The 13,052-nt window shown below is 40.2% G+C and overlaps 3 protein-coding genes across 3 annotated transcripts in view; all 3 read left to right on the top strand.

Moving 5' to 3' along the window:
* Nucleotides 1–3,131: 3,131 nt before the first annotated feature.
* LOC121387604 (multimerin-2-like) lies at nucleotides 3,132–4,402 on the top strand. Its single transcript, XM_041518764.1, has 2 exons — nucleotides 3,132–3,309; nucleotides 4,002–4,402. The coding sequence occupies exons 1-2, from the start codon at nucleotides 3,132–3,134 to the stop codon at nucleotides 4,400–4,402; spliced, it is 579 nt and encodes a 192-aa protein (XP_041374698.1).
* A 2,550-nt stretch (nucleotides 4,403–6,952) lies between these two features.
* On the top strand, nucleotides 6,953–9,019 carry LOC121387605 (complement C1q tumor necrosis factor-related protein 3-like). The gene is made up of 2 exons (XM_041518765.1): nucleotides 6,953–7,165; nucleotides 8,538–9,019. Exons 1-2 carry the CDS (start codon nucleotides 6,967–6,969, stop codon nucleotides 9,017–9,019), a joined length of 681 nt encoding a protein of 226 aa, XP_041374699.1. The 5' UTR covers nucleotides 6,953–6,966.
* Nucleotides 9,020–10,720: 1,701 nt separating this feature from the next.
* The window catches only part of LOC121387607 (multimerin-2-like), a 4,039-nt gene continuing 1,707 nt past the window's right edge, over nucleotides 10,721–13,052 (top strand). The window contains exon 1 of the mRNA XM_041518767.1: nucleotides 10,721–10,759. Within this exon, the coding sequence (XP_041374701.1) occupies nucleotides 10,721–10,759 (39 nt within the window). The remainder of the gene's footprint in view (nucleotides 10,760–13,052) is intronic.

The following is a 13,052-nucleotide window of genomic DNA, read 5'->3' on the forward strand; positions in this document are numbered from 1 at the left end:
TTCTTCTCCACGTCGATCTATGTGGTTGTATCCCCAGCTCTGTGAATGGCTGTTGAAGTCACCAACTGCTATGAAGTTTGCTTGAGATACCTCTATGGTGTCTAAGGTCAGTGGTCGATCATTTGGGACAGTAAAAATTTAGGATTTGTAATTCTTCTGCATGGGTTTGTTTTGACCTTGATCATTTGATATTCAGAATCCTGCATGTGCACTGATGTCTCATAAGCATGGATGTTGTTCCTGATGAGTGTCAGAATTCCTCCTTTATGGCGGTTTGTTCTGTCAGATCTGAAACATTGGTAGCCTCTGATTTTGAAAGCTTTGCTGTTTTGTAGATGAGTTTCTTGTACACAGCAAATGTTGATGGCTTTCTCATGTAGGAACTGTTCTAGTTCTGTCTTTTTGTTGAAAATTCCCTCAGCATTCCAGTGCATTACCTTGAGGGGTTGTTGTTTCTTTGCTGTTGTTGTTCGGCCAGTAACTTTCCTCCCTCGCCCCCTGGCACGGAAAAGCGAATGGGAAGGACCTCCAGTAGCATGGGGTGGACTCCATCGAGGCACGGAGCCCGACACTGCCTCATCCTGGGGGGACTTCAATGGGCAAGCATCATTTCTATTACATCTGTCTATTGGTATATTCATTTTGTGATTTTTGCGTGGTACTGTGGTTTTTTGAAGAGCGCCAGTGGCCCAATACCTCCGTCTTCAGCTCTTTAGGTTTTCTGTCTGGGTTACCTCAACCTTGTAAAATGCGTAGTGATTCGTTTGCAACCCTGTATAGCTGTTTGGTAGTGATGCTAATATGAATAAATGTTGTTATCCAGATTCGGGCATTTTCGTTTAATTCGGGCAAAAGCCAGCCTGAACCCCAACGAAAATGGGAGCCCATACGCCTATGCAACTTGGGATAGTGGTGTGTCACGTACCATAACTAGTTCACCACGACCTACTTTACACACATCACTGCTCATTAAAGAAAGTCCATGTCCAGGCCGTATGTCCCTTATCAGCTGATATAGGATCATCAAACCTTGCATGAAAATACAACTTGGGATGGTGGTGTGTCGCATACCATAACTAGGTCACCATGACCTACTTTTCATGAAACCTACCATAATTGTGATGTACCTCACCAGTAGTGCCGGATTTATAAGGGACCAAAGGGGGCAGTTGCCCCGAGTCCCCCTGCCAGAGGGGGCCCCCAGACTAAGGACCTCCTTTATAAAAAAAAATGTAATAATTATAAAATTAGTTCATTTTTTTTATTTGTCAAGTAATTTAATTTCTATGTTGAGGGGTCCCCGAATTTGAATGGATTATTTAACAGTTATATTACACTCTTAGAGGGGGAAGGAGGTGTCATGGGACGTGGGGTTGGGAGCAGAATATTTGTCAGGGGTTATGTAATGTTTTCAAAACAATTTCTCATTTCTATTAATAAAGTAAAATGCAAGGTTCCAATCATTGATATTTTGTGCTTGTAGTTATATACTTGTAGTACTAAATGGAATATCGATGTAAATATAGAAAAACAAATTGTTGTATTCAGAAACGGGGAAAATTAATACTTGATACTAGATGGACTTGCAATGACAAAATAATCCAAGTGGTTGATAGTTTTAATTATCTTGGATTAACGATAAATTACAATGGTAAATTCACAAAACCTAAAACATTAACTGCTTTACAAGGCAGAAAAATCATGGGTTATATCCTCAGACTATGTAATAATCTATCACTTAATAAGGATACACAGTTACATGTGTTTGATACTTGTATATCTTGTGTGTTCAATTAGTGTTGTGAAGCATGACCCAGCTCGTGATATAGAAAAGGTTTGTATGGATTTTTGTAAAATAATATTGAATGTGAAAAAAACGTACAATGAATGCAGCTGTGTTAACAGAATTAGGAAGATTGCCTCTACATGTAGTACGTAAAGTAAGAATTATTGTTAAATATTGGTTGAAGCTTTTAGAAACGAATAATTTGAAATCACTATATGATGATATGTTAGCAAGTCAGGAATCTTTTAACTGGCTACTCCATGTAAAACATTTATTATTTTCTTTAGGATTTGGAGATGTATGGTTTAATCAGCAAGTTGATAATAATGTAATATTTATAATAAGAGTTAACATGCGCCTGTCCGATTACTGTATTCAAGAAATAGACAAATTGTTGAACAATTCACCAAAATTTAATATTTTAAGGCATTTAACAGATACGTTTTGTTTACAATATTATCTGAGGATATCATTACCTATTTGATATTCATCTCTTATCACAAACTTTCGTGTTTCATCGCACCAATTACTCATTGAACAAGGAAGGTATTGTGGAACTGAACGATCACAGAGAAAATGTCATAAGTGTAATCGGGATAACATTGAAGATAAATTTCATTTTATTTTAATATGTCCATTGTATTTGCACATTCGCATATTGTATGTAAAAAAATACTACTGGTTAAGACCGTCCATTTTGAAAAAAATAAGATTTAAATTTAAAGATGTGTGGTGAAGAGTAACATACTGCTTAAAATTAAATTAACTTGCTTTAAAAGACATTTTAACAAACCAACTATTCAGTAAGACAATTAAAGTTTGTTTTGTTTACTAGAACACCTTTATTTAGTAATCATCGGCTATTGGATGTCATACATTTGGTAATTTTAACATATAATCTTAAAGAGGAAACCCGCTTTAGTTTTGTATTAGTTGCAAGGGATATTTTATATGCACTACCTCACAGACAGGATAGCACATACCACGGCCTTTGATATACCAGTTGTGGTGCACTGGGCTAGAACGAGAAATAACCCAATGGGCTCACCGACGGGGGTCGATCCGAGAACGATCGCGCATCAGGCGGACGCATTATCACTGAGCTACGTCTAGCCCCAATGAACAAGTGCTTGTATAAAAAGACCCCCTTGTTGCCATTAGTCATTTCTATAGTATATGTTAAATAGTACATGAAAATAGTATACAATAGAAATATCAAGTTTACGTTGACACAACCAGTTGATAAGGACAGGAAGAGAGATTAAATATCAATATAGTGTTTCCCATGTTGCGATTATCTGTCCTAGTTATTGAGAATTTTTGCATTTCTTGGAAGGACGCAAATATGTCCCTGCAAACTGTATGGCTGTTAGTGTTCACAAGTCTTATTTTCTACACTCCGAAAGTTCTCTGTTTTATAATAACTGACCAGAACACTGATATTACTTTCCAACAGTTTGCGAAGGAAGTAACCACGAAATTAATTCAGCTTCAAACAGAGGTTGATTCCCTGAAAGCAAAAGGTAATTTCTTTTCTTAGTTTTACAATTTATATTTATCTATTTATTTTACACCTTCGTTGGAGAGAACACCGTGAAATGTTTTGTAAGCGACAATAATATCAAACATGTAGGAGATCGACTTAAAGGCATCTGATTGGCTAATCCCCATGGGTCAGATGTCAACATATGTATGAATACCAAAGCCACCCTGTCTAGAACATAAATGAACTCTGTGGCGAAATTATGTCTTGAACACTTCTTTGATAGAAGCATGCCAAAAATGACCTACGTGCCCACATGCCGACTAATGAAATGAACTCTACTAAAACGAGTGTGAGTTGAGTGAAGAGTTTACTAACAAATACTATTCATACAAGATACTCATTGTTGTTTTTTTCTCACATTCTTTCTTTCTCTTCTCTGTGCCTTCATAATATCACGTCCCTATAAACATACACACACACACACAGAGAGAGAGAGAGAGAGAGAGAGAGAGAGAGAGAGAGAGAGAGAGAGAGAGAGAGAGAGAGAGAGAGAGAGAGAGAGCGAGAGAGAGAGACGGAGACACACGCAAAGAGAGAGAGAGAGAGACAGAGACAGAGAGACAGACAGATAGACAGAGGGAAGTGGAGGCGGCGAAAGGGAGAAACATATCTAGATAAAAAATAGTCATAGAAACTGACAGACTAATAGTTTATTTTCTATTTATTCAGCTGCAAAGGATGTCGTCGTGGCTTTCCACGCTGAAATTAGTGTCGGGTTGACGGATATGCTCACTCACAGCGTCATCCGGTTTAACAAAGTCGACGTCAACATTGGCAACGGCTACAACAGCGGATCTGGCATGTTTCGAGCCCCGGTCAGCGGGGTATATCTGATTTTTCTCCAGGTTTACTCAGTACCAGGTCACTTTGTTGCCATTAGTCTGTTTAAAAAAGGCATGGAAGTTAACGAAGCGGTGGCTGGCTCAGGTGGCTATCATACCAGTACCGTGGCACAGATGATGCATCTAAACAAGGGAGAAGATGTTTGGGAACAACATCTTGTCGGAGATACAAGTCTTAACAAATATCATCGAGTACACTTTTCAGGATTTCTGCTAAAGGCCGATTAAACTGGTGTGTACATGCTGTTGTACGCTGTTTTACAACATTAGCATGATGTTTGTTCATCAATTAATCACAATCTAATTAAAATTAGCTCCACTATTATATGTGGATCTGACAGCAGTCTGTTGCAGCTCAAAACCTTACTTGCAAAATCATGCCAGTGATTTGAAAAGAATTTGAAAACATTCGGGATTATGCCGAGGGTATACGAAATGATTCTAGTATACAATCCAGAATTTATTACTGCACTTTCCCACTCTTTTTTCAGTGTTGAAATAGACCAACAACTTCCCTATTGCATAAATAGTCTCGCCCGATATTTTTAGAATTTGTATGTTCCCGAATAACGCTATAAAAGGCGAAGTGTAATTGGCCGATATTTAAATTGTTATTTATAGATGAAATGTCACCTGAACATGGGAGTCCACGCAATGCTGTTAGATCTACTGGTAGACCCAGTAGAGCTAATTTTAATCAGATTGAATTAATCATAGACATCGAAAGATGACAGAAACTGGGAAGGGGGGGGGCTGAGTATTAAGTTGAATTTCAAGTTAAGGATGTATTATCTTCAGAGTTGGAGCAGAGCGGCTAAGTTTTAACGTGCGTATGTGCCACTAGAGCTTCACGCACGCCTGTCACGGGCTTAATCTCTGACTTTCGCCAGTGACTAAGTCCGGGCCGGGGGGGGGGGGGGGGGGTAAGTTTGAGGTGGGCAGAATTTGCAATAAAATTTTAGAAGTAGGTACTGAGACCTAAGCCAAAAAAGCTGACATAACCTGACATGTTTGGACACAAAGGTTTAAATTCGATTATTTGAGCAATTTTGACGGGCAATCAAATTAAAGTGTGTTGGACTGTTTAGAAAAAAATAAACATAAACTTTTGAATGACGGTCCCAAAAATATTAAAGTCCAACCAGCCAAAAAAAGGAGGTACCTATCCTAGTAGAGGTTGACGGTGGAACTCATGGCAAACTGAGGGGTGTATCCAGCCGGAGTCTTGGAAAATCCTTCGTCAGGTCGAAGTAAGACACCCGGAGGATTGCTGGGTAGTCGTCTGGTAGGATCATCTTCACGATATTATGGGTGGTGTTGTTGTCCATGTCGCGCCTCAGCAATCCTTGCCGGTACACCCCGTTCCGGTCCGATGTGACGTAGTACGTCTCACTCGGTGTATGAAACTGCACTTGGTACCGCTGCCCCATACCTGATGGTGCCGGTCGTCAGCTGTTGACCTTGTAGGGGCCTAGCTGTGAGAGGTAGGTAAACTCCCCTCACACAACTCCGCGGAACTTGTGTAGCAGTTTAGTCGAAGCGATCCTCCAAGTTTCGGGTTGGGTCGGCGAGTCCTTTTCCGATACTTTCCTCTTCTTGGATTCACGCTCCGGGTCCGCCGCAACAGCAACCTTGGGAGAAGCCGGCGGGCTGGATGGTGGTGACGAGACCACCACGTGTTCCGTTTCCATCGGCGCTGGTGCAGGTGGAGGAGGGGTCGCCACTATCAGTTTAGCTGACAGCTTTGACCCCCCCCTTTGCCGCTCCTGACGTAGGCTTCAACACAGAGGTGGGGGCGCCGAAGCAGAAGGGGCCTCCCCCGGCGGTTTAGCCGCCGGCTTTGCCCCCCCCCCCGAGTCGCCCTTGCCCACTTGGTCTTCTTCTGTGAAGCAGGAGGGACCGCCCCTGGCAGTTGAGCAGCCCGGTTTTGGCCCCCCCCCCCCCCCCCCCCGAGATGCCCTGGTACGTCGTCTCCTCCTACTGGATGACCGCCGCTGTCCCCTGTCTCCGTAGTAGAGTGTCACAATGGCCGCGTTTCCTTCGTGTTGAACTTTGTACTTTACCAAACGGCTAAGTACATTGATCAACGCCCCTAGGGTAGGGTGGGGAAGCTGCACAGATGAATTCGTCACGTTAAGAAGAGGATTTTCTTTAAGTTTCTATTATTTTTACCCGTTGTTTTTTTTCGGGTTTTTTTTTGGGGGGGAGAGGGGCAGTTGTTCCCCTTGCCCCCACCCCATCCTCCGCTAGCTACGGCCCTGTGTTTGTTGTAAAATCTGATTAACAAAAATAATAAGATGGACGTGGGAATGGGTATAGAGTGGGTTGAAGCGTAACAAGGCACCATCTTGTCGAATGTTCATAATACTCAAAATTAATTTAAATTAATTTGTCATTTTGCATTAACAGACATTTCACCAAACCAATTAGTCAGTGAGAAAGTTCATGTATAAATAAAATGAATGAATGAATGAATGTTTAACGACACCCTAGCACAAAAATACATATCGGCTATTGGGTGTCACAAATGGTAAGTATATGAAAATATTAATGTATAAATAGACGCCCTTGTTGCCATGGTAATTTCTATCGTAGATGTTAGGCCTATATTGAATACAAAATAATATACAATAGAAATATTAGGTTTACCTCGACATGACCAGTTGATAAAGAGAGGCAGAGAGATAGAAAAAAAACACACACACACACACACACACACTTCAATATGGTGTTTCCCATGTTACGTCTGTCTTCATATTGAGAAGTTTGGGCTTTCAAGGAAGAACGTTAATATGTCCCGGCAACAAGTATGGTTATTGATGTTCATAAGTCTTATTTTCTACACTCCGAAAGTTCTCTGTTTTATAATGACTGATCAGAACACTGAGATTACATTTGAACAGTTTGCGAAGTTAGTGACCACGGAATTAACGACCCTCAAAGCAGAAAACCACCAGCTTCGAACAGAGGTAGATGCTTTGAAAGCAAAAGGTAATTTCTTTTCTTTGTTTTATAAATTATATTCAACTATTTATTTTACACACACGTTGGAGAAAACACTGTGAGATTTTTGGTATCAGACAACAATATCACACGTATAGGAGATCGATTTAAACTTAAAGGCATTCTACTGGCTGCTCCACAGTGATGACTGACCAAGACACCAAAGCCACCGTGTCTTGGACAGAACACCCGGCGACGTAAAATATTGTGTCCACGCCATGCGTGCATGGACACTTACTCTGTGCATTATTTATTTTATGTTTATGTTTGCATAATGCTGATAAGTTGTAAAAACTTAAAGTAATAAAAGAATTTGAATTTTGTGTAAGCATGCCAAAAACCAAATCGAGCTATAACTGGCCAATGAAATAATCACTCCCAAAACTGAGCTTGAATTTCCTTGTTATCTGTTTAATTACTAGCTAATATAAAAAGTTGAACACTCGTTTGTCTCTCTCTCTCTCTCTCTCCTCTCTCTCTCTCTCTCTCTCTCTCTCTCTCTCTCTCTCTCTCTCTCTCTCGGAAAATTTCAGAGCCGGTTTAAGCATCCGCGGGGCCTGTAGCATAAATAACAGTGGGACCCCTCCCCAGGATATATATTTTTTGCAACCCCCTCGGAGGAAAGGGGAAAAATGACCTGTGGAAAATAAATGTACACATCACCGCCCCCCCCCCCCCCCCCCCCCCCCCCCCCCCCCGAAGCGCGGGACCGTAGCACGTGCTACATGTGCTACTAGGATAAACCGGCTCTGTCGGGAATATATATTAAAAGGACAGTCCTGAGTTTGCTGCAATTTTTAAGATGTTATCAACTAACAGAGACTTTTTAACGACTGTTATTACATATCAAATATATTTTTATGCATAAAATATTAGTGGCTGTATATTAAATGTGTTTCTGATCGTTCTAGTATTTGTACTAGGTTAAATTTCATTTTATTTCCCCAATTTTGTTTTCGTACGTATTTATTTGAAGACAAAATCCAGTTTTGCCTTCGTACAAATATTAAGACGATCAGAAACACATTGAATATACAGACACTGATATTCTAAACAAGAAAATATATTTAATACGTAATTTTAGACGTTAAAAGATTTTATTAGTCAGAAACATATTACAATGCAGGAAACTCAGGACAGTCCCTTTAAGTTCCCTTAGATAAACACACGCACAGAGAGAGAGAGAGAGAGAGAGAGAGAGAGAGAGAGAGAGAGAGAGAGAGTATGAGAGAGAGAGAGAGGAATAGAAAAAAATTACTGAGAAGGGAGACCTATATATATATAAACACACACACACACACACACACACAGACTGTCATAGAAACTGACAAGACTAATAGTTTATTTTCTATTTATACAGCTGCGAAGGATGTCGTCGTGGCTTTCCACGCTGAGATTAGCGGGGTGACCAATATCCCCACTCACAGCACCGTCCGGTTTAACAAAGTCGACGTCAACATTGGTAACGGCTACAACAGTGGATCTGGCATGTTTCGAGCCCCGGTCGGCGGGGTATACCTGTTCTTTCTTCAAGTGTACTCGAAACCAGGGCAGATCGTCTCTCTTTATCTGATGAAACAAGGCACGACCGTCAACGAAGCCGTTGCAGGAATGGATGGCTATCAGTCCAATACTGTGGCAGAGATGATTCATTTAAACAAGGGAGAACAAATCTGGGCACAACATTTTGTCGGAGATACAAGTCTTGAAGGACATTATCATGTACACCTTTCAGGATTTCTGCTAAAGGCCGATAAAACTGGTGTGTACATGCTGTTGTACGCTGTTTACAACATTAACACGATATTTGTTCTACGTTTAATCATAGGTATCAGAAGATAACAGAAACTGGGGGGGGGGGGGGGGGCAGATATGTTGGCCTATTAAGTTGATTTTCAAGAGTTGGGGATGCATTATCTTCAGAGTTGGAGGCAATGAAGATAACTCGGACTCCATCCCAGCTTTCGACATCTATAATAGAACTTACCTTGGATTAAGAAGAAGAAAAATCCCGAAAATCCATTAACTTTTCGTTTCGGGACATATCATTCTTATTAGTTCACATAGGATCATCAAACCTTGTATGCAAGTACCATTTGCCCTCCCCCGACACACACAGACATACACAGAAGTGGGGTCTGAAGCAATTAAAAGTTGGTACGACCATGAAAGCAATGTATATGATGACATCTATACTATGCGAGCGCCATAGCAAGAGAAAAAAACGTTCCTGGCCCAAAAAGTGGCAGGCCTACGCTGCCTAGTGCTGGAGCAAAACCTAAAATTTGGTAAAATAATATATAGATATTCGGGCAAATTGAAAATTAGTTGTAATCCACGTAAAAATGCGTAGTGACTCGTTTGCAACCCTATATATCTGTTTGGTAGTGATGCCAATATGCATAAATGTTGTTATACATATTCGGGCATTTTTGTTGCCTGAACCCCTACAAAAATGGGAGATCGTACGCCTATGCAACTTGGGACGGTGGTGTGTCACGTACCATAACTAGTTCACCACGACCTACTTTACACACATTACTGCTCATTAAAGAAAGTCCATGTCCAGGTCATATGTCCCTTATCAATTCATAAAGGATCATCAAACCTTGCATGAAAGTACAACTTGGGATGATGGCTTGTCGCATACCATAACTAGTTCACCACGACCTACTTTACACACATTACTGCTCATTAAAGAAAGTCCATGTCCAGGCCGTATGTCCCTTATCAGTTCATAAAGGATCATCAAACCTTGCATGAAAGTACAACTTGGGATGATGGCTTGTTGCATACCATAACTAGGTCACCATGACCTACTTTTCACGAAACCTACCATAATTGTGATGTACCTCACCAGCAGTGCCGGATTTATAAGGGAGCAAAGGGGGCAACTGCCCCGGGTCCCCCTGTCAGAGTAATTTACTTTCTATGTTGAGGGGTCCCAGAATCTGAAGTGCCCTGGGCCCCCCAAGGTCTAAATCCGGACCTGCTCACCAGTACTCTTTGTTCATATTTCTGTTGCAGAGTTGTGTATCCAGGATAGCATGCCTGAACCTTAAGGGATTATTTAACAGTTATATTACACTCTTAGAGGGGGAAGGAGGTGTCATGGGATGTGGGGTTGAGCAGAATATTTGTCAGGGGTTCTGTAATGTTTTCAAACAATTTCTCATTTCTATTAATAAAGTAAAATGCAAGGTTCCAATCATTGATATTTTGTGCTTGTAGTTATATACTTGTAGTACTAAATGGAATATCGATGTAAATATAGAAAAACAAATTGTTGTATTCAGAAACGGGGAAAATTAATACTTGATACTAGATGGACTTGCAATGACAAAATAATCCAAGTGGTTGATAGTTTTAATTATCTTGGATTAACGATAAATTACAATGGTAAATTCACAAAACCTAAAACATTAACTGCTTTACAAGGCAGAAAAATCATGGGTCATATTCTCAGACTATGTAATAATCTATCACTTAATAAGGAAACACAGTTACATGTGTTTGATACTTATATATCTAGTGTGTTCAATTATGGTTGTGAAGCATGACCCAGCTCGTGATATAGAAAAGGTTTGTATGGATTTTTGTAAAATAATATTGAATGTGAAAAAAACGTACAATGAATGCAGCTGTGTTAACAGAATTAGGAAGATTGCCTCTACATGTAGTACGTAAAGTAAGAATTATTGTTAAATATTGGTTGAAGCTTTTAGAAACGAATAATTTGAAATCAATATACGATGATATGTTAGACAGTCAGGAATCTTTTAACTGGCTACACCATGTAAAACATTTATTATTTTCTTTAGGATTTGGAGATGTATGGTTTAATCAGGAAGTTGATAATAATGTAATATTTATAATAAGAGTTAAACTGTATTCAAGAAATAGACAAATTGTTGAACAATTCACCAAAATTTAATATTTTAAGGCATTTAACAGATACTTTTTGTTTACAATATTATCTTGGGATATCATTACCTATTTGATATTCATCTCTTATCACAAAATTTTGTGTTTCATCGCACCTATCACTCAATGAACAAGGAAGGTATTGTGGAACTGAACGATCACAGAGAAAATGTCTAATCGGGATAACATTGAAGATGAATTTCATTTCATTGTAATATGTCCATTGTATTTGCACATTCGCATATTGTATGTAAAAAACATACTACTTATTAAGACCGTCTGTTTTTAAAAAAAAAAAGATTTAGGTGGGAAATTTAAAGACGTGTGGTGAAGAGTAGCATACTGCTTAAAATTAAATTTACTTGCTTTAAAAGACATTTTAACAAACCAACTATTCAGTAAGACAATTAAAGTTTGTTTTGTTTACTAGCACACCTTTATTAAGTAATCATCGGCTATTGGATGTCATACATTTGGTAATTTTAACATATAATGTTAAAGAGGAAACCCGCTTTAGTTTTGTATTAGTTGCAAGGGATATTTTATATGCACCACCTCACATACAGGATAGCACATACCACGGCCTTTGATATACCAGTTGTGGTGAGTAGTACCCAGGCCTGCCGGGCGCCATGACCTACTTTCCGTGACCTTGACCTTGATGACGTCACGACCGTGACCTCGTCCTACTGGCCCTGACCTACTTAGACTGGCCTTGACCTTGATGACGTCACGGACTACTGTGCCGTGTGCAACGTCCTACTGGCCCTGACCTACTTACACCGGCCCCTGACCTACTTAGAGTGGCACGAAAGAGTATAAAAAGGCTAGATACGGTTTCATTGTCATTCGCTCGCCGAAAACGACCAGATATACGTTCGTTTTACTAGAGAACAGACGTGTTTTATGATTCTGACATTATTGTGTCTTGTTGCACTCTATCTGGAATGAAGAAGATGGCATCGGGATATTCGAGCAGTGTTAGTAGCAGCAGCAGCAGTAGCGACGAGGACGACGTCTTGGTCTGCAAATGTTCAGAAAGACATACGATCAAAAGAGTGGCTACCAAACAAGAAGAACATTTCATGGATCAAACGGATGCTACACGTGACATTGGGGTTGGAACTGAAGATGGCGAACTCGTGGATGAACCCACAGATCAGACGGATGCTGCCTGTGAAACAGATGCTGTCTGGGATGAGGAAGATTGCTATTCGAGACGTTACGTGTTCTGTCATCGTCCCGAAATGAGACATTTCTATGCCCGGATGCTGACGTATGCTCGGTGGCCCATACAATTACGTCAAAAACCAAAAGAACTCGCCAAGGCCGGTTTCTTCTACACGGGAGATCACGATGCCGTCGTCTGTTACTGTTGCGGACTACGTGCCTACCGATGGCAGAGAATGGACGACCCAGTGATGGAACATTACAGACTGTCCCCGAGATGCCCCCATGTGAACAATGTGTTCAGGACATTATCAGTTTTAAACACGCGTGAGACCAAATGTTTTGTCACTATGTTTGTCATATATTTTATGTACTACATTTTTGTTGTTTAGTAATAAAATTTGTGGTGTTGTATCCTTTGTGTTTTATAAAATAGCAATGACTTTGTGGGCACGTATGTTAGTGAGAACCATGTCTCGGTGGGAAAGGTACCTAGAGTCTAATTTACTACGATGCAAAGCACCCTGGGAGTTATGCAGGTCCTAGTAAACTGTATCAAGCTGCTTTAAAGCAGAGGGTAAATTTTAACATTCCTCTGACACGTATTAAATCATGGTTTGAAGGTCAAGAGACCTATACCATGACACATCAAGTGAGGCGAAAGTTTCCACATAATACCTCTGGTTTTGTGGAAGGGTTTAGGGACAATCACTGGCAATCCCGATCTATGATATGGTCAGTTTGGCTAAATACAATGAAGGGGTGAGATACCTCATGGGAT

The sequence above is a fragment of the Gigantopelta aegis genome, chromosome 13 (genome assembly GCF_016097555.1).
Source record: "Gigantopelta aegis isolate Gae_Host chromosome 13, Gae_host_genome, whole genome shotgun sequence".
NCBI lineage: Eukaryota > Metazoa > Mollusca > Gastropoda > Neomphalida > Peltospiridae > Gigantopelta > Gigantopelta aegis.